The following is a 21,807-nucleotide window of genomic DNA, read 5'->3' as shown; positions in this document are numbered from 1 at the left end:
GATGCTGTGCTTATAGGTGAGCCTGAAGTTAAGTGAACTTAAGTTGATCCATGTAAAGTTCAAGTGCCTTGCCAAAAAATAAGAAACTTGTCTATATAACTAAGTCAATACTGCACATGATCCACAGCCCCCTTGCCCCATCACCAAAAAAGTACCTCTCCCAAAATCTCAAGAAGGGGTTGTCATATGAGGGTGTACCGGCCGTGCCCATTGCAGTGCCACATTTCTGTAAATAAAAACAATCTTTAAATACAAAAAATATTTTGCGGAAGGATCTGTCCTTGGGTCAGCTGCCACAGTACTGTATCAGGGACTGTGCTAGTGTGGTGCCTGGTGGCTACCTGCTGCTTATGTCTAACCTCAGCATCATAGGGTCTAGTGAAGACCAGGTAGCTGCTTACTTACGCCCCTCCATTGTAAGCCCAGCAAATGGCACAGTGGATCCACAACCCACAAGCGTGACAAGTATCTTTATCTTTAAGTTGGCTAAATTACTATTTCTCATATCTCTGAATAGGCCAGATCACAATGTTTTCCCCTTGTCCCTGCCTTGAATTTTACATCATCCAAGGTTTGCAATTTATCAAGGGCCTTCTCTGTTGGCAATTAAGATTATCAAACTTACGTTTCATAAACACATTTTTGAAACTTTCTACAACCAGATTTGTGAAGATTTAAACATGTAAATACAATGTTCAGTATCCTGCTTCATCAGGTGGGAGATCCGGTGCCACAAACCACATTTTGGGAGTTTGAATACCATTGGCGCCCATTATACAAGCCTAGGGCCAGCCAATAACGTTGAGTGGAGCGGCGCATGTTTGCTCCAACACAAACCCACCGAAACATCATACAAAGTGTCACGGTTACTCCACACATGCATGGGACGCATCACCATGGTTCCTGTGCTTTCTCAATCATCATTAAGGAGCCCGGTGATTAGAGTTGAGCGAATTTGTTTGGAATTGGTCGCCGAATCTCACTTTGACATAGTCGTGCCATATTTGTACCCTATTCGGGCTGAATTTATGTTTGATGATCACTTCTGAACATATTCGGTAATTTCTACTGTCATTGACTCCAAAGACGTTCGGCTGTGTTTGGCGTATATTGTAAAAACAGTATTTGTCGCCAATCGTAATTGGAACAGAATTTTGAAAAATTCTCTCAACTCTACCACACCTCAGCAATCACGGACATATGAAAAGTTTTAACAACAGTGGTGGAATAGGTGACTTCTACAAGCACAGAGATTCAGATAGTCAATACCTACTAGAGTATAACATACAACAGTGGAAATGATCTAGAATATAAACAGTGCAACAAGAACTGCTGATGATTGATTATATACATCCAATTACCAAAATAAGTACGGGCCAAAATAATATTTTTTTTATATAGCGCTAACATATTTCGCAGCGCTTTACAATTTGCACACATTATCATCGCTGTACCCAATGGGGCTCACAATCTAAATTCCCTATCAGTATGTCTTTGGAGTAGTGTGGGAAGAAACCGGAGTTCCTGGAGGAAACCCACGCAAACATTCATACTCCTTGCAGATGTTGTCCTTGGTGGGATTTAAACCCAGGACTCCAGAACTGCAAGGCTGCCGTGCTATCCACTGAGCCACCGTGCTGCTCCTAAATCAAGGTAGGGGGCTAGAACATGTATCTGGTTAACAGATCAAGAACAAACAGTTATAATATAGTAGAAAAGTAAAAAAGTGTTAAGAAAATAAAAGATATATACAAAAATTAGAAAAACAAAAGAGATGTGGAACCAATTGTGTACAGGAAAGATGTGAAGCTAAGTGTCTCACTCAATCAATTTTTGCAGTGTATTTTAGACGTTCATATTGCTTTTTATGGGTGAAAAAATGCTGCAAAAACACTAAAAGAATTGTGGTGCTGCAGATTTTAAAAATGCCACAATTATCAAGGTCAGAAAACAAACAGATAAGCATGTGCATAATATTTCTGTAAATTCATACCTATTGCTGGCACTGTAAAAGGCAGCTTTTATTTGTGTAAAAAAAACACAGCAAAAAATGCTGCATGTGAACAAAGCCTTAGGCTACTTTCACACTTGCGTTTTTCAGCTTCCGTCACAATCCGTCGATTTTTGAGAATGCAGGATCCTGCATTTTCCCATAGACTTGTATTAGCGACGGATTGTGACGTATGGCCATCTGTTTCATCCGTCGTGCACTGGATCCGTCAGAAAATAGCGGTCCGTCGTGCGGAGAAAATGTTCATAGGAACGTTTTTTCTGCACGTCGGAAAATCGGTCAGTGACGGATCCTGCGCTGCCCGTCGTCGGCTATAATGGAAGCCTATGGACACAGGATCCGTCGCTGACTGTCACACACAGGAATCCAGCGACGTATCACGTTTTTCCCCTCTGAGCATGCCCGGAAGGATTTTCAAACCCGGGAAAAAGTCTCTCTCTCTCTCTCTCATCCCTGGACATTTACTTTTCGGAAATGTCTTCATTCAAATTGTGAATGACGCATCCGTCATTACACTGGATCCGTCACACACGTTTTTCGCTATTTTCGTGACGTTCGTCGATAAGTCATTTTGCTGCACAACGACGTACAGCAAAAAATGCAAGTGTGAAAGTAGCCTTAGGCTATGTGCACACGATGTGGATTTGCTGCGGATCCGCAGCGTTTTTTTCCGTGCAGAAACGCTGCAGATCCACACTGTGATGTACAGTACAATGTTATTCAATGGGATAAAAAAAGCTGTGCAGATGGTGCGGAAAAATCAGTGCGGAATTGCTGCGGATTTCAAACAAGTGCATGTCACTTCTTTTGTGCGGATCTGCAGCGTTTCTGCACCCCTCCATGTTAAAAATCCGCAGTGGCAAAAACCGCAGAAAATCCGCACAAAATCCGCATAAAAACCGCACAAAATCCGCACCTCTTTTCCTACGTGTGCACATAGCCTTAGTCTAATTTTTGATACCAGCGGCACCAAAATATCTCTCCTTTTAACCTGAACCCACCTACTCTACATTTTTTAGATCGGCCGCCTCGTTCAGCCAATATCATAAAGTCAAGTCAGCCCCCACATTGGAAGAAGTTACTATTCACAGGCAAAAATTGCCAGACACAATGATATTGAGCCAAAGACGGTCTTTAAACCTCTTTTTTGGAACTTCTGATTTTCAACCTAAATAATAGAAATGAGTGACTCAAATTCAGGAGAGTGGAATTCGCCTTCAATTTGTTTTTTTTTAAATATGGCTTCTCACAAATTTGAATTTTTTGTGACTTCTTCATGCAACTTCAACAAAAATATCATCCGTCCATCATTTTGTTGATTTGTAGAGACAGGAGGAAAAAAAAAAACCTCGCTTCTCCATTGTCCCACAACCACCGACCCCCATCCAGCCTTCTGCAGTCTGCACAGCTCTCTGTGGCCTCTTCTTTTCGTCTTCATCTTAACAGAACATTTACTGCCACTTAAAACTTTGTGGTCAGCGAGCGTCACTGCTTTGTAAGGGCGGATCATGGCCACTGACCACTGCTCTCAGTTCCTGTGTAACATCTTGTTCTTCTGAGACCTTACACAGGAAGAGCCGACACTCTGAGCACCCACCGATAGACCACAGACGCTAGACTCCGAGAAGGACCAGGACCTTTACAGCAGACGGAGAATTACACTGTGCTGCTACATACATGGAGGCACGAGGTATGTGAACAATAAACTTATTTATTTTTATCCTTTAGTACATTATTAAAAAAATACAGAACCATACAGTCATTACATAAAATAAAAAGATATCTACAGCACTACGCACTTACCAGGTAAAAGAGTTACAAATGCCTTTCTTGCCCTTTTCGGTTCACTTTTTAATCTGAAAAAAAAAGCCACCAAGGTTCCAAGGTGGAAACGATGTTGCTTCTTTTTAGATAAATTCATTTCAGATGCATTTTGATAATTATTGGATACACTATACGTCTCATCGCGGGTAGACTGTATGTGACAAACAAGTATAGAACAAAAAAGGAAAAAAAATATATGTAACATAGTTGTCAAGGCCGAAAAAATACATTTGTACGCAGGTGCCGGGCCTCTGACCTTTCCGGCGCCTGCGCACTACAGTACTATCCTCTGTCCTCAAGAGGGCAGAGCAAAGTACGCCTGCGCCGGAGCCGTGGCTGAAGATCAGAAGAGGACGTCTTGTAATGAAGATGGGAGGCACCGCAGCGGACCGGAGACACCCATCCGACCTGACCAGCAGCGGGACCGCCCCTGGGTGAGTATAATCTAACGTCTTTTTCTCCTCTTTCAGGTAACATCGGGGGCTTATCTACAGCATTACAGAATGCTGCAGATAAGCCCCTGATGCCGGTGGGATTACCTCACCCGCGATTTTCGGGGTGACAGGTTCCCTTTAATGTGCACAGAGGCCTTTATTGTTAGTCGCATAGCTGGTCCATTGCCCAAGTTCCCAAATACACCAGGAGCTTCCATTGTTGGGGGTAGATAGACAGATAGACATGAGATAGATGGACAGACAGATAGATATAGACAGACAGATGATAGATAATATAGACAGATGATAGATAATAGCTAGTAGATAGATAGATGATAGATAGGTAATAGATAATAGAGAGAAAGATGGATAGATAGATGATAGATAGATAGGTAGATAGATAGATAGGGGATAGACATATAATAGATAGATGGATAGGTAAGAGATATATAGGAGATAGATGATAGATAGATATAGATATGGGATGGATAGATAGACAGATAGATAAAGAGATAGTAAAATCCCATATATTTTGCATCTTAGGCCATGTGCACACGCTGCGGATTCCGTTGCGGAATTTTTCGCAGCGGATGCAAAAAGTACTGTGGATTTATCGCGGTTTTTTTGTGCGGTTTCCACTGCGGTTTTAGACATCTGCGGATTTTTAACATGGAGCAGGTGCCAAACCGCTGTGGATTCCGCACAAAGAATTGACATGCTGCGGAAAATAAACCGCAGCGTTTCCGCGCGTTTTTTTCCGCAACATGTGCACAGCGGTTTTTGTTTTCCATATGTTAACATTGTACTGTACACCACATGGAAAACTGCTGCGGATCCGCAGCAAAAAACGCAATGTGTGCACATACCCTAATTCTCTGGTTCCTTTGCTGCCATAGGAGAGCAGCAGGTGGCAGACGGGATGGTCTGCAGTGGACGACCCCCTGCACACAGCGCTCCTTGAGGACCTGCTGCCAGCCTCCTCCTCAGCTGCTGGGTCTCCTAGAAGGAGCCTGGCCGTGCTGCATATGACTGCTACAAAGCTTTGGCTGTAAAGTTTATCTGACAGCAATTTGTCCGTTCTTTGTTATTGCACGCTCAGTAAAGTGAATCCAGAGGGAGGAGCCCCCTTCTCTCCTTACCTCCCCCCAGCACATTCTACTGCTACTAATGTGACTTCACTGTCCTCTGATTCAGCACAGGCAGAGCTGGAGCTTTGTCGGAGCTGAAGTGAAGTTGCAGATTTAAGGTACCGTCACACTGAACGATATCGCTAGCGATCCGTGACGTTGCAGCGTCCTGGCTAGCGATATCGTTCAGTTTGACAGGCAGCAGCGATCAGGATCCTGCTGTGATGTCGTTGGTCGCTGCAGAAAGTCCAGAACTTTATTTCGTCGCTGGACTCCCTGCAGTCACACACGCCGATTCAGCGATGTCTTCACTGGTAACCAGGGTAAACATCGGGTTACTAAGCGCAGGGCCGTAAAAGTAAAAAAAACCAAACACTACATACTTACCTTCCGTGGTCTGTCCCTCGGCGTTCTGCTTCTCTGTACTGTGAACGCCGGCCGGAGAGCAGAGCACAGCGGTGACGTCACCGCTCTGCTTTCCGGCCACTGTGGTACACAGTGCAGGGAAACAGAACGCCGGAGGACAGACAGCGGATGGTAAGTATGTAGTGTGTTTTTTTTTTACTTTTACGCTGGTAACCAGGGTAAACATCGGGTTACTAAGCGCGGCCTTGCGCTTAGTAACCCGATGTTTACCATGGTTACCGGCATCATTGGTCGCTGGAGAGCGGTCTGTGTGACAGCTCCCCAGCGACCACACAGCGACGCTGCAGCGATCGACATCGTTGTCGGTATCGCTGCAGCGTCGCTTAGTGTGACGGTACCTTTAGTCTGAAGTCAGCAATCACGGGTGTTTAGTGTGCTGCAGAGCAGTGCGAGGGGAAGAGGAGCTCACAGGGGGGAAGAAGACTGCACACACCTACCTCTCTGGGGATCACAGTCACTGGCAGCTTTCTCTCTCTGGCACAGCAACGCTGTGTGAGAAACAGGAAACGCGGGAAGGGAGCAGAACGGATCGCTGCATCTCCGTCCATTGCCATTTTCTTATGCAGGCAGCGGAGCTTACCGCACATGAGGGCAAACTGGCCAGGGGCCCCTTGGAGCCTCGGGGCCAGATTGCCCTCATTATTAGCCGTCCTGCAGGGCCCCCCTCCACCTCTGGGCCCCTGTGCAGCCGCACCGGCTGAACATGCGGTATGTCCACCCCTGCTTCTAGTCCCCTGAAGCCTTTTTTTGCATCTCTTAATAGCCATTAACAATCAGATGGATGAGTTAGGCGAGAGAGATGATGAGGACTTCATGGGGACATTCCTTCAGGAATTAAACACAGTTTATAACCGGGTTGAGGATGAATGATGAAGGGGAGATGCAAAACACAAAGCGCGGGAAACTCCCCCACAGACAGAACTACAGGAATTGAAAGAGCAATTCATTGCTTTCAAGGCAGCTGTGCAGGAATCTTCCAAAACTCCTGAACTAGTGGCAGACTCTAAGGCTGCGTGTCCACGTTCAGGATGGCCGGCGGTTTAGTCTGAGCGGCTTTGCCACTCTGCGCTAAGCCCCGCCCCCTTCTGGGGACGCGATGATGCCGGATGTGTTCATAGCACACATCCGGGATCATCGCTCCCCACCGTAGGGCCCTGTGCTATATCTTGCGGCGACGCAGCGTCGCCGCAAGATATACGGACATGCTGCGATCTGAAAAGACGCGCAGCATGTCCGGAGTCGCAGGGCCGCCGCGTGCGTTTTACCACGCATAGTGGAGACGGGATTTCATTAAATCCCCTCCACTATGCTGTAACATCTGGACGCTGCGTCTTTGACGCTGCGGCTCTATGCAGCGTCAAACACGCAGTGTTTACTGCACGTGGACACATACCCTAACAGAAGCTCTAGCTCACCTGGGTTAGGTGAACCAGGAAGGCAGGCCTCCCTAATACCACAAATCACCATAAGGAAAGATTTTAAGATACTAGGAAAGATTAGGAAGCCAGAACAGAAGGATAAACTGTCTCATACAGGATTGCAGAAAGACTACCAGCCAGACGAGATGGTCGAGGAGGTGGTGAAAGCCATCAGCCCAGGACTGAACCTCTGAAAAACCCTTCAAATGAAGTCCCTTGACATTACCACAACTGAAGAGGATTTTAAAGAGGCTCTATAGAGAAGAAAGCACTTCAAAACTGTTCCACCTACTCATTAACATCTCACATGACCACAAGCAGTCACCTCAAAGTTTCTTGTTTAGTACAATTGCTCTGAAGGACAGACTGTTGTTGCATCCCATGATGTAGAGGCGGAGGAAAAGTTTGATACCGGCTTCGTCCAGAAGAAGTTTTTGAGATCTTTAGCAAAAGAGTTAATCAGACTGGAAAATAGGAGACAAAGCAGGAATAGTACATCTGAACTTCCTACTTCCCTATGATTACCTTCCACCTCGACAACACGACATCCTGGAAGTAGATCAACGTAGACCAAAACCAACTGACAGACTAAAGCTTCTGAGGTGGACAGTGGCCTTGAGAGTCCAGATGAAGAAAACCAGACATTTATACTTCGCATACCGACAAGAAGTGAAAATTACCTCATGAAAGTGAATTAAGCCCTGAAGTTCCAGAGCTCCTAACAAGAAACACAACCGAGGTTCATTACAGATATGATGATCAAACACAAGTTGCCAAAAATATCAATAATTCCCAGGGTTGGTTAGACCAGCTGCAAAGAAGACGAATGTCAGGGACGACATTAAATTAGGAGGAAATAGCATGACAGATAATAGCTGCACTGTTGATTTACAATCATAAAGCAACTATAGGAGTTCAAATTTTTATAGAAGCCAGGAGCAGTTAGCTCAGCCCCAGGAAATATTGGGAAAGTTGTTATTGTATCCTGGACATCCAAAAGTAAGGCATGTGCTAAAGAGTCACCTGTCAGACTGAAGTCAGACAAGCTGTATAGACTAGTTCTTCCTGCGAAGTGACTGCTGTTATCATAGAAGCAGTCAGGACAGCCAGAAGCATCTTTATTACATCAAGATAGAAGCGAGAGAGCTACGGCACCAGACTCATCCCCCTTCTCACACTTCACTGCATGAGCAAGGTACAGTTCTTCTTAGTTTAAGACACTGTGCGTGAAGAGATGATAGCTGTGAAGAGATTTTCATATGTTGATGAAGCATTGAAAGAAGAGAAGTGATTCTGTGTGATGAAAAGAGGCTTGAATGAAACCCCAGTGATCAACTTAAGCTCAGAACTGTGTCATAGCTAAGTGCCTGTAAACCATTACCTCCCTTCTACTGTGAAGAATTATAGTTAATGGTCGCCCCAAGTAAGATTTCCCCAGGATTCCAATGAACTTATGTTTCCTATGTATCTTGAGTGGCATGCGTGCAACACATTCTTTTTAATAATTTGTTCAAAGTTCTTTCCTGGGGTAGAAGTAAGGCTCACTGGCCTGTAAATTTCTTGGCTCCATCATCTCTCCTTTTTTGAAGATAGGGACAACATTTGCCCTTCTCCAATCCTCTGGGACTTCTCCTGTTTGGCAGGATTTTTCAGTGGCACATCCTGTAAAGGCACATCAGGGAATTCACTGCTTATTACAGGGCCAGCACAGCAGGCGTCCCCAGCTTTGGGTCAGCACAGCAGGCATTTTTCTTGATCTCTGCAGAGTCTCAGAGAGTACTAAAATGACACTATCCTACTAGGGGTCAGACTCTCAGGTGGTGCCGGAGAAATTTTAAATTTCATTAGGTAGGTAGTAGTGAAAGAAAATAAGTACACATCCAATATAAGCAACCTAGGTCTCAGAGAGGGCCATAGAGGAGCAGGAGAAGCTCCATTCTGAGCTATAGTGTGTAGTGAGGTATGTCCTGAGTGGAGGAGATCAACCCTACTGTTCAAGAGGGAGCCACCATTACAAGAGGACAAGGATGGTCACTGCAGAAGGGTGCATAGAGCAGATTCCTGACTGAAGAGGGCATGCCCCGGGAAGGAGATAACCTCTTGTGCTGCATAAGGAGAAGCCAGAAAAGTCTGGAAGGTGATGTCTGAGTGTGAGAGACTATACAAAGAGATATTATGAAGGGTAGACTGCAAGAATGTTTAAAGTCACAGACAAGATGCAAATTCATCTGATGACACTTTTCAGGGAAATTCTCCATTAATTGATTGCCCCTTATTATGATCTTCAGTTTGTACAGACCCCAGGGCATAATAAAATACTCCCCCTCCGCACACCTCTGTGGCCCCTCCATTCCTCACCACATCTTCCGTTTCCCCACCACTTGTGCTGGAATTCCCCAGTTCTGCGCATGCACACGGAAGCTTATGGCGCATGTTGTGCATTTGCGCAGAACCTTTTCCCAGGAAATTCAATTTGCAGAGAATAACTTGTCTGCAAATGGAATTTCATGGGAAAATCCGTGAAAAGAGGCAGAATTGGATTTTTGCTGGACCTGCTCATCTCTAATAGTGATGCAAAGACTGTGGCAGAGTGATGGGGCTGATGCTGGGGGATTGTAACAAGTCTGAACCCATCATCACAAATGGCCGCTATCTACCTTTGTTCATGGCAATCTGCTGCCCCTTGTAAGACTGGTAAAACCATCAAGCATTTGTGTATTCCTGGAGCGATCTGCCACCCCTGATTGGAAACATTAACCCTTTATGCGCTACTGCTGACAATGACTGCATGGATCCCATCAGTTTCCCCTCTATAGACATTTGTAATGACATTGTAGCAGCTTGCTGCGCTCCGCTTTAAGCAGCTTATTTTCCCATACAGCACAAATGAATGTGTGTCAGACATTGCACCCTTGTTTCTTTTTTCATATAAAAAAAAAAAAGCTTTAGAAAATGGAAGTTTATTAATTATTCATTTATTATTGAGTATAACAAAAGAAAAAGGTTGTCTGCATTAGTGTCTGCGGGATCCTATAACACTGTATACATTACGCTCCTAAGCTCCCTCTAGTGGTGACTGCAGGCAGCTAAAGCGTTATGTGATTTCATTACAGGAAATCAGATACATTTCCAATGTTTTATACTGTATTTCCAGAAATTTTACTGAGCTTTAACATATATGATTTTTTTTTTTTTTTTTTTTTTTTTTTTATAATAGGTATGGTTTGTATTGTCTGATGTTTTTCGTCATATTGTCCCACATACAGCAATTCTTCTGTAGTCAGCACTGTAGGCTAAATGGTAAATGCTGCAGTTTGGGAAAAATCTCGACTCCATACAAACTCATGCAAAAATTAACAAAGACATTGTCCGATCTTAAAAAGGGTAATGCCAAGAAAACCTAAAATTAACCCCTGAGGATTTTCAGTCCTCCCTTATAGACAAATCTTGTTCCTACAGTATAAAACATAAGGACATAAAATACAATAAAAAACACTGAATATTTATTAGTACATAGGATGCGGTTATTATACACAAGTGTACAGGTTGCGACGGCCATCAGGGTGAGAGTAACGGAGGTTTATGTATAAGATGCAAAATTCCAGAAATGATGATACTTCATGTTCTCCTGTGGGCAGAAACAAATGGTTTACTATTAATACCCAGAAAAACATTCCCACAGGTTTCCCCAAATACAATTCTACCACATTTGCCCCCCCCCCAAAAAAAAAAAAAAAAAAATTTGTTGAAATATAACAAAAAATAGATATAGCTTTTGGACAAAGGGGGGAGGAATGTACGGAAACGCAAATACAGAATAAAATGAATAAATGGAGACTCCCTCTAAAAGATGTGTTTGGACGCTATATATCATGGCCGGGGGTACAGAGATACTCCGCTTTACCACTGTGATAACCCGCTGAGTGTTTATTACGGGACCTCACCTCCAAAGCGATCACTTGATGTAGCAGGGGTGCTGGACAAATGCTATACCGTTCTCCTCTGTAACGGGAAATAACAGAAGATAAAACATGGAGAATATCATTTACAGAGGATCGGTCATCTCTACTGACTGATGTGCTAGGCTCCTCGTGTAACTTCTGTTGTTCCTCCTGGAATTTTATGGATTAACTGACAACTGGGTGTTACAAGTTAGGGGTGTGTCCTTGCACTCACCGACACTGTCCAATCAGTGATGGCCAAGTAGAGACACGCCTCTTAGACAAGGCGAATGGCAATGCCCAGTCGTTAATTTATTCAGAATTATGCAGGAGGAATAACAGATGAACAGCACAACACAGAGTCGTCAGGATGGAGGATCCGAAATTGTAATTTTGTGTTTGTAATTACTAAAGTTACACATCAAGATGTTCTGCAGCAGCTGAGGTCAGTAATGGGGGGTTGGATGACGCTTACCTTTCTCATAGTAGTCCCAGACTAGCACAGATTTTGGCTGGTAGTTCTGCACCCGTGCCGTCATCTCTAGCACCAGTTTCATGGACATTATTTCTCTGGAGGCCTGTCGCCAGATAGAAGAGAATGGTCAGCACGGTGTACGGCGCGTGCTGCTGAGTGACAGGCGGAGCTACAGAGGAGGATTTTCATCAATTTGCCCCTGATAATAGGAAAAAGAGGGTAACAAACTTACGCTGTCCACATAGATGATGACGCGATTGTTGATCTCTTCCACTTTGGACACAATGGTTCTCAGCTGTAAGAAAAGAAATATAAAAAAAAAATATATATATATCATGAGAAGCGAATACAAAAAGTAGTAAATCTTCCTCACTGGTAGAGTCTATGCAATCAGCTCATTGGTGTCAGGTATATGTTAGTGGCGCCCTCTGGTGGACACGTGAGCAAATCAAGAATTCAGACCTGCAGATTTGCTGGAATTCGTCCAGGAAACTTGATTTGCATCCAAATTATTAAATATTAATAGAATGTTTCATTATTCTACTCTAAGACCTCACACAAAAACCAGAGGGTAAGTGTAAGCAATACCTGCCCACTCCTCACAGTTCTGCTCCGGTCTTCGGACGCTTTCACAGGTCATGTCCGGTCTTTAGCGACTCCAACGCTAATTAGGACTCACATCATCAGGATGTGCGTCGCTCCACATCACTGTGATGTTGAGAGTCAGAGATGGAGACACCAGACATGACCTGTGAAGACGTCCGAAAACCTGGTGAGGGTCAGGGAGAGGTGGACATATATTTTATTTTTTTTACTCTTTTTGTACCATTTTGACCAAAGCGAAAATCGTAAAGAACTCAAATTTGTGAAAATCCAATTTTTATGAAATTTGATTGGTCTCAAATGTATTGGATCATCTCTAGTATTAACGTGATATATGAGAAATACACCAGGTGGCGCTAGAGAGGTAGTTTCCTTCCTTCTGGTGGAGAGCTCATTTGCATACTTTTTTCCCCAGGAAGCATTGCTTGCACAGACATCCACATTGGCTCTTTCCAGGAGTTCTAGGTGATATTTTACAGAACCCAACTGGCACCTGGTACATTGAAGTTTTCTTTCCATGGGCCACAATGAATTGGTGAAGATCGTAAATTCAGCCCTGCAACATCTGTCTCTGCGTTATGTCGGATGTATGGACGGTTCACAGTCTGGGTCTTTACCTGTGTTAGAGACTGATATTCCGGCTTGTACCCAGACGGCAGCGACAGCGATATCAGGACCATGTTGGACTGATTGCGGACGCCATTATAACTGCGGAGAGAAGAAATTATGGAAAAAGTTGAACATTCGACCCATATAAAATTCAAAGTTTTCCTGCTCTAATGAGGTCAAACTTTGCCAGAAAAACTTTTCTTGGCCTCGTAAATGTTCACCCAAGGAAGTAACAGAAGAATGTAGCGCACAGTTTCCGAAGGATGTCCATAGATTGTAATACGCACACAGATGTAGCAAGCTGACACCAATGCCAGAAGGGTGCTGGCAAAGCTCCACCTAATAATGTAATGGGTTATATATATTTTTTTTTTAAAGTTTTATTAAGGCATGAACTACAGTTTTATACTGTATTCTACTATCATAGACTTAATCTTCTCCAATCTGCAATCCATGGAGCCAGACTGAGAAGTATATGTAACCGAAGAGAAAGAAGGATGGTGATCAACCTCATCATGCTCAATCCCTCAGTAAATTGATGCAAAGTAACCTAGTCCAGGACACCATTTTAGGCCATTGCATACATATAAATCCAAAAAGCAATTACACATTTTGACTCAATAAGACAGGATGAATAGATATTATAATAAAATCGATACATACCATAATTGGCAGGATTGAACAAGGCCTAATGCGATGCGATATGTGCAATAGGTTTTATCTACACGTGCACATACATTTCTGAATTACTTAAAAGAGGAGCGGTCTCTAGGCCAGAAATGTTCGTTTTTGTTCTTATTTTATTCCTGCTGCTCCCCTGAATATTCCTTTATTTTATGGCCTTTACCTCGGGGGCGTGGCTCACTGGGTAATTATGCAGAACAGGCTAAATACACGCCCCAGAGGATCCTGTTAGCAGCGATACCTTCATAAAGGCCATAATAATTAGCGATGTGTGTCACAGCAAAGTCGCCTTATTGCTTCCACCTTATTGTATGAGTATGCTTCAGTAATACCTGAAAAATCACTGATCACTTAAACTTAAAGCTTTAAAGAGTTATTCAGATAACAATAGAAGGATACTGCCGGATAGCGCTTGTAAGATTAAACATTTTTTTATACGTTGCTACTTGTTAAACTTTACCTCCATTCTTGAGATATTAACACTTTTGTTTACAGCTCGTTACCTAGGAGACCGACCACCATCATGCCGTGTAGCTTCTAAGTGCTGTGCTGATCCTGGCTGTGATTAGGAGGCAACACCACACTCCAACGATCATAGCCAGCTTAAAAACAGTGCTTACAAGCTCAATGGAAAAGAGCTTCTAAGCACTGAGCATATTTTGTTTAACAGCAGTGGTCGGTCTCCAAGGCAACAAGCAGTAAACAAACACAAAATTATAATAACTCAGGAACGGATGAAAATTTTAATAAGCAGTAAAATAAACGTGTACTATCTGACAATATCCAATTTATGAAGATGGAATTATCCTTTAAGCGGCACTACAGAGATTGTATTAAGGTCTCCATGTCATACAATCAAATCACAGTCACCCAATACAACATGGACATCTTAAATGTCTTAGTAGAGGCTTATGTGGTTTTGTATATATATAATATATTATGATTACTATACTGTATATCACATACACACACGCAGTCTGTAGAAGTTATGGAGTCATACAGACCATTCAGCTCTATGGGGGCTGAGGTCCCAGATGCCGAAGAAGTCAATGCCAGGATGTGGCTGTCAAAGGCCAACACAATGAGTAGCACAGAAGTCATGGGAACTCTGTGCTCCCAATTGAGACATGGATTTTATGGGATCCGATGGATATATATCGTATCTGTCTAGAATAGGAAGATATGTCACATACCTGAGATTCAAGTGCACAGGGAAGGTATAGGCCACCCCATCCACACAGCTCTCAGGAGGGGTATATACAGACAGATGGAAAGCAGAGTCTTGCTCATCAACAGGTATATTGAATTTCACAGTGGTCTGCAGGAGAAAACGGAACATTAGTGACTCTCTTGCTTATTTTTCAAAGTTTTTCCAATTTCCTTGAGTTTATTTGATGATCCATACCAGATCACCGAGCTATGACTTGCCTACTTTGGGCACATCGTGCGAAGAGAATAATCACTAGAAAAGGACATCATGGTCTATTCTATAGAATAGAAGGAACAAAGCGAAGAGGAAGGCTGGCAACCTGATGGCTTGATACAATCAAGATGTCGGCGGAGAAGAAACTGGTGGACCTATCTAGGCTTGTACAAGATCGATTTTTCTGCAGAGCGTTCATCCATCAAGTCGTCATGGTTCGAGATCGAGCTGAAGGCTGTTCATAATCAGAAATAAGCCGGGATGCAGAAGGACCAGTGTCATGTACAGTGTAAGGTCTACTAGAGTGCTCAGCCGAAAAAGCCACTAATGAAGAGTTTCCATAGAGCAGTGGTCCCCAACTCCAGGCCTCAAGGGCTGCCAACAGTGCAGGTTTTCAGGATTTGCTTAGTATTGCACAGGGGTTGGAATCATCACCTCTGCAGATGATCACATTACCACCAATGCAATACTAAAGAAATCCTGAAAACCTGCACTGTTGCCGGCCCTCGAGGCCTGGAGTTGGGGACCCCTGCCATAGAGGAGGTCTTAGTCCAGTCAATTACGGTATATCAGTTGGCAAATTGGTTGATAAATTAACCTTTCCTTTTTGTCGTTGCTTTGAATTTACTCAATGAGAGAATCAAATTGACCTTATTCCAGTCTGTCTTCTTTCAAAATAAAAGGTATAATAAAATAAAATAATTCTCTCACAGCCCTCAACTTCTCAGTGCAGCTCCTAGCGCGGTCCTCAAACTCCAGGCTAGTCTCCGTCATAACTCTAGTCCACTCTTCGAGCCCCCACAATATCATGAACTCACAAAGCCTTGGTTGGGCTGGAAGCACCAAACTCCGAATAGCTACTATAACTGAAGACTAGACGTGCTCCAAGAATCCAAGGCATTGGGTATTCTTTCACAAAAGATATTTTTTTTTATTGACACCAGTTTAGACACAGGAAAAATTGCAATGTTTCAGCCACGTAGGGCCATTATCAAGCCAAGAAAAAAGTGCATAATGGAAGACTAGGCTAGAACCATGAAGATCGGACAGGAGCTGCACTGAAAAGGTGAAGGCCATTTGACCATTATTTTTTCTTTTTAACTTTTCTAGACCTCAGATGGGTCCACTGTTGAACAGACATTTATTTAATTAACACAAATGGTGATGAAGAGTAGCACAAATAGGCGTTCACTCATAGCGGTCAGAGGCTTTAGTCTCTGGATTGAGGATGTGAAAAAATGTATTATACGATGCACAAAGCTCAATACATTTTGGGCATTTTAGGCTAGGTTCCATTGCGTTAATGGGACCGCGCTAACGGACAGCGTTGCACGGCAAAATTAACGCCGTGCAACGCGTCAGTTAGCGCGCCCATTCACAGCAATGGGGACGCGCATCACTAGCGCGTGCCATTTTCGGCACACGCTAGCGATGTGCCGGTGTTTTGTGGCGTGCCGCGGTCCGTTCCCCGCTCTCGCAGATCGGAGATCTGCAAGAGCGGGGACGTTTAACGCGACCCCTTTACAAAACATTGCGTTAGCACAATCCACTAGTGCTAGGCGCCAAACTGATTGCACCAACGCAATCTGAACCTAGCCTTACTAGGCGGAAAGACGGTCATAGTACAATCAGTGTCCCGAAAGACTCAATGGTTGCTGAAAGGGTGGCAAGGATCCCATTGCTACTAACCACTGGGCCACCAGACTGGCCCAAGACGTGTCTTAGGTCTTATGACATTTTTGGGGAAGCTTGACCTGGTCACCATTTGTGCTCCTCAATGAAGAAATATATATTACCTGCAGCAGGACACAGCCCTTCCCATTGATATTCCAGCTGTATTCCCCAGGGATATCGGGCAAATCTTGGGTTTGCAGTAAGAGCTGATTGTCATAGTTAAGGGTGAACTCTTTGACCACTTCATCTCCATGTTTGACTTCCACTGTATTATTGAAATATTTTTGATGCACCAATGCTCCGTAACTACACAAGGCTTGTAGAACCGCCACAGTGTCCTGAAAAAGACAAAAGTAGGAATGTAACGAGAGCGATGAGGGCCTTACACATTAGACCAAGGTCAGAAGAGTCTGTGGCAGGACTGGCAGCCACCCAACGTGCATCAGCTCTTCAGCCAACACATGTAAGGATTGGACATGATGAGACTTGTTGTCTCCAGACAACCTCTTCAAATGGACTTACTAATTCTCAATCCTTTGTTTCCTTCGGGAGTCAACTACTGTCAGAGGAGTCAAGAGTCTGCTAAATCCCCATTGAAGCAGAAAACAACTGATCAGGTGTCAGACCCCCAGACATCCTGCAAATAGGTAATCAATACTGTAAGTCTGGACAACCCCTCTAATGATAAATTCTGTCTGCTTGCGGCCACTAGGGGGAGCTCACTGCAGACTGTGTACAGCTCAATGAGACCATTGTGCAATATGCTCCCTAGCTCCCCTGGTGGTGGATAAAGGAAGCTTAAATCTATCAATATGAAAAGAATTTGCAGCTTTGTCTGAAAAATTAAGTTTTAAATGCTGAACAAAATTACTCAGTAAAGAACTCTGGACTTAAAAAAAACAAACAAAAAAAACAAAAAAAAAACTTTCACTTTGCTACTGTATAAGTTTTAATGCTCTAATAGAGACCTGTGAAGCAACACATGGTACTAACTCGATGCTAACAAAATTTAAAAAGGGCAGAAAAATGTTAAGGCTTTAAAGGGAGTTTTCTCATTATCGAAAATTAGTCAGATTTCAATGTAATTGTAAAAACAAGCAACATTGCAGTTTACCGAGTTGTAAAAAAATTTCTCTTTTCCCAAGAAAAAAAAAGGATTATTTATTATAATATATACTGCTTGTTGCCCAAGTCCTGCTCTGCAGTCTATCAGTGGTGTCCGGTTTCCGCTTGCTTTCCAGTTCTATGGTATAGAGCTTGTAAGTGCTGCACTGAAGCTGGCCGGATCACTAGATCCCGATGGCTTCTGTGCCCCTGTGTTTGTACAGGAGGCAGCTGCCTTCTGCTTGCAGCATGACAGATCGCATAATTTAAGCCAGTGTCTCAGCCATGCATCATTAGAAGTGCAAAGCAAGCAGGAGGCAGAGGAGCGTTGTGCTCCTGAAGAACGATCATAAGAACAACCTTTTAATAATCTGTAAATTTGTGTAACATTTTTTAGATTAACAGGTCGTCCCTTCTCAAGTTCATATATTACCGATGTAGTGCTGTATGATCCTTGTGCATTCTGCTGCCTTGGGAACCAGTTAGCAACCTGAGATATGTAGTCGAGATCCGCCAGTGGAGGTTTCCCTGTGGTTAAGGCGAGCAGTACAAGGGCCGAGATCTCTATATCGGCAGATGCAGCGCGTGCAGGGAACATGTAGGACGTAGGCTTGTTTGGTTTGCTGGGACGCTCCCAGTGAATGGTGCCTTCTGTAAGAAACGGTTAAACAAAAAGGGACATTCGCTAATTTGTTTTGTATATAACGTTTTTGACCTTTATACACCGTGAACATTAACATTTTATCTATAGTAAAGTCCTTAAAAACTGAAATGACGGTGACTTTCCTAAATCAATAATACATATTAAAATAAGCAACTTTCTAATATCTGATCAGAGAAAACGGCTTCTTTCTCCTTCTGGACTGATCTTTCATTCTCGATTCATGGGTAAATATGTATTCGGTGAAGACAGATTTTCATATTACTGAAAAAGGAAATGACAATTGCTCCTCAATGAGGAGGAGACCGGAGGGAGGAGCTAGAGGAACACAGACATTCGAGGGAGGAGCTAAAGGAGCACACAGACATTCGAGGGAGGAGCTAAAGGAGCACACAGACATTCGAGGGAGGAGCTAGAGGAACAGATATTCTGGGGAGGAGCTAGAGGAACAGACATTCTGGGGAGGAGTTAGAGAAACAGACATTCTGGGGAGGAGCTAGAGGAACACGCAGACATTCTGAGGAGGAGCTAGAGGAACACGCAGACATTCTGGGGAGGAGGTAGAGGAACACGCAGACATTCTGGGGAGGAGGTAGAGAAACAGACATTCTGGGGAGGATCTAGAGGAACACAGACATTCTGGGAAGGAGTTAGAGAAACACATTCTGGGGAGGAGGTAGAGGAACACGCAGACATTCTGGGGAGGAGGTAGAGGAACACGCAGACATTCTGGGGAGGAGGTAGAGAAACAGACATTCTGGGGAGGATCTAGAGGAACACAGACATTCTGGGAAGGAGTTAGAGAAACACATTCTGGGGAGGAGGTAGAGGAACACGCAGACATTCTGGGGAGGAGCTAAAGGATCACACAGACATTCTGGGGAGGAGCTTGAGCAGTGTTTCTCAACTCAAGTCCTCAAGACCCCACAACAGGTCATGTTTTCAGGATTTCCTTAGTATTGTAGAGGCGACGGAATTAATGCTTGAGTAGGTGATGAAATTATCACCTGTGCAATACTAAGGAAATCCTGAAAACATGACCTGTTGTGGGGTCTTGAGGACTGGAGTTGAGAAACACTGAGCTAGAGGAACACGGACATTCGCTGCAAGTTCTGTTGAAATAACAGTAACAGTTTAAATATTTGGTATGAAAATAAGTTACAATGTAACTCATTTTAGGAGAACTTGCAGCAGAACGTCTGGTCTAGATGACCTTTCTCGCTGGTCCTCACCTTACTGTAGAATCTTATAATCACGGTCATCTCCTATTTTAGTAATGGACTAATCTGTCTTCACTGAATACAGCTTTTACCCCAGAATTGAGAGCGTAAAAGCAGACTAGGAGGAGAAAGAAGCAGATTCCTCTGATAAGATATGTTACAAAGTTGCTTTTTTTCACATATATTACTAACTCTATTAAAATAAAAATGAAGGCTACACTTTGTTTCTTATGGGTAAAGACAATAAACGGGATTTTCCAGGCTTGGTATTAAAGATCAACTCTAACTGATTGGAGTTGAGCTACAATACCACACAACCTGAAGACAGGTGCGGCACGACTTTTGGATGCAAGGATCCATGTTGTACAACTCCCTGATAAAATATATGACAAAATTCTTTTAAAATGGACTATTGGGTTTCCTGGATTATTATTTCCACCATGGAAATTTCTGGTAAATGAAAAATGCTGGAATCATTATGAACTAGAGGAATTAGACTTCATATCTCTTTTTTATTTTTTTTTTTATTTTTATACAAAGAGAATCCAGCATCAAGAGCGTCAGTTAGGGGTAGTAGGGGGATGGAAATGTGGTGGCGCTTGCTGCTGGAGTCAAGTAGGAGCCAAAAAGCCCAAGCCAGAAATTATAGATACAAGGAACTAGATTTTTGCCTCAGGTGAAGGAACGTCATCTATGATTAGGTCCTGGTGATGGATGGTTCAGTGACCGTAGTTTCCAACGTACCGTCTTCAATCTGCACTTCTTTCAACTGGTTTAATAAAGCTTTGCTCCTTTCCTCATTCCCAGCCACGCGGAAGACATACAGCAGCAAAGCCTTATTGTAGACACTTTGTTCTTTCTGAGAGGCGGTGACCAGGTAAGTCATAGCTTCACGGAGCAGAGTAGGCTTCATAGAAAAAAAACAATTAAATAAATTAAATTCATGGCCATGGTGTGAATATCTCTACTAACTAATACGATCATTAAAGGGTTATATTCCCATCTAAATAGATGGATTTTGTCAGAAAACGCTTGAAAAAAAAAAAAAAAGAAAAGTACTTTTTTTATTTAAAATTTACAGCCAATTGTAAGCTATTACCATTGTTATTTTCTTTTGTTTAAAGTTCGTTGCCTAGGAGACCGACCACCACTGCTACATAATTTGTAAGCACTGTGTTCTAACGAGATGGGGAGGCAACAGTGCGCTTCAGTGATCCTGGACAGCTTCCAAACAGTGCTTACATGCTCAGTGTAAAAGAGCTTGTTAAGCACTGTACATGCAGTGGTCGGTCTCCAAGGCAATGAACTGTAGACAAAAGTGTCAATATCTCAAGAACGGCTGAAAATTTTAATAAGCAGTAAATTACAAAATTGCTTGTATTTACCAGTACTATGACAACATCCATCTATGAAGATGGCAATAATGCTTTAAACAATAGGTACTATCACAAACTCTTCCAGGACGCATCTATAATACCATGCTATGGTCAAGATATGCAGTGACCATAAAAATGCTATACCTTCCAATCTTATAAATTAATGTATTCCCTAATCTCTGGCATTAGGCCGTTAGGAGTAATTTTATGGAAATTTGGCTATGATTTTGAGTGTAAACCTAAAGCAGATTTAGTGCTCTTGGGATTTGAACCCAGGGTTGTAGAACTTTTGCGTTACCAAAGTACGAAAGATCCACAAACAAGGGAAAATGTAGGAACTTACAGTGGCGCTATATTCGGTCTGGAGCAGGAAAGCCGCCACTGCCGCGGTAAAGCTGACATTGTCTTCAGCACCGCCCTGAAAAAAAAATACATAAGATACAGTAAAACTCCCTGTGCTCAGCTAGTTGAAATTACTGTTCTCATGAAGGACCGCCCTGGAATATGGCATGGTTACGGATTTTTCTGCATCCAGTTATGGCTCGTACCTTCCCTCCTAAGATAATGATTACACTGAACTGTAGCAAATTACCCTCAGTCCATTGTTAAATAGAGTCCCTTGTGGTTTGAAGCCCCCGGTGGTCTTGTCCCTCAGGTTTTCCAGGTACACCAAGGCTCCCTGTAATATTCTGTCTTCTACAGGGTAGTACTTCTTAATGCGCAGCATGGTTTCCAGAACCTTAAGAGTCAACCTGAAGGCAACAGAAACCAAACAGACGTGAAAGGACTGGATTTAG

The 21,807-nt window shown here is 43.2% G+C and overlaps 1 protein-coding gene across 4 annotated transcripts in view; it reads right to left on the bottom strand.

The window, feature by feature from the left end:
* Positions 1-10,184: 10,184 nt before the first annotated feature.
* The window catches only part of LOC138666017 (ovostatin-like), a 219,747-nt gene continuing 208,124 nt past the window's right edge, over positions 10,185-21,807 (bottom strand). For all 4 annotated transcript variants that reach the window (XM_069754074.1, XM_069754072.1, XM_069754073.1 and 1 more), the window contains 11 exons: positions 21,603-21,762; positions 21,354-21,428; positions 20,379-20,541; positions 18,187-18,404; positions 16,772-16,987; positions 14,746-14,870; positions 12,877-12,967; positions 11,889-11,951; positions 11,657-11,759; positions 11,185-11,242; positions 10,185-10,868 (listed from right to left, as the gene is read on the bottom strand). In XM_069754074.1, the coding sequence (XP_069610175.1) occupies positions 11,196-11,242; positions 11,657-11,759; positions 11,889-11,951; positions 12,877-12,967; positions 14,746-14,870; positions 16,772-16,987; positions 18,187-18,404; positions 20,379-20,541; positions 21,354-21,428; positions 21,603-21,762 (1,261 nt within the window). In that variant the 3' untranslated portion in view covers positions 10,185-10,868; positions 11,185-11,195. The remainder of the gene's footprint in view (positions 10,869-11,184; positions 11,243-11,656; positions 11,760-11,888; positions 11,952-12,876; positions 12,968-14,745; positions 14,871-16,771; positions 16,988-18,186; positions 18,405-20,378; positions 20,542-21,353; positions 21,429-21,602; positions 21,763-21,807) is intronic.

Source organism: Ranitomeya imitator, chromosome 2, assembly GCF_032444005.1.
Source record: "Ranitomeya imitator isolate aRanImi1 chromosome 2, aRanImi1.pri, whole genome shotgun sequence".
NCBI lineage: Eukaryota > Metazoa > Chordata > Amphibia > Anura > Dendrobatidae > Ranitomeya > Ranitomeya imitator.
The sequence above is the reverse complement of the archived record's forward strand: the minus strand, read 5'-3'. Positions and strand labels throughout refer to the sequence as shown.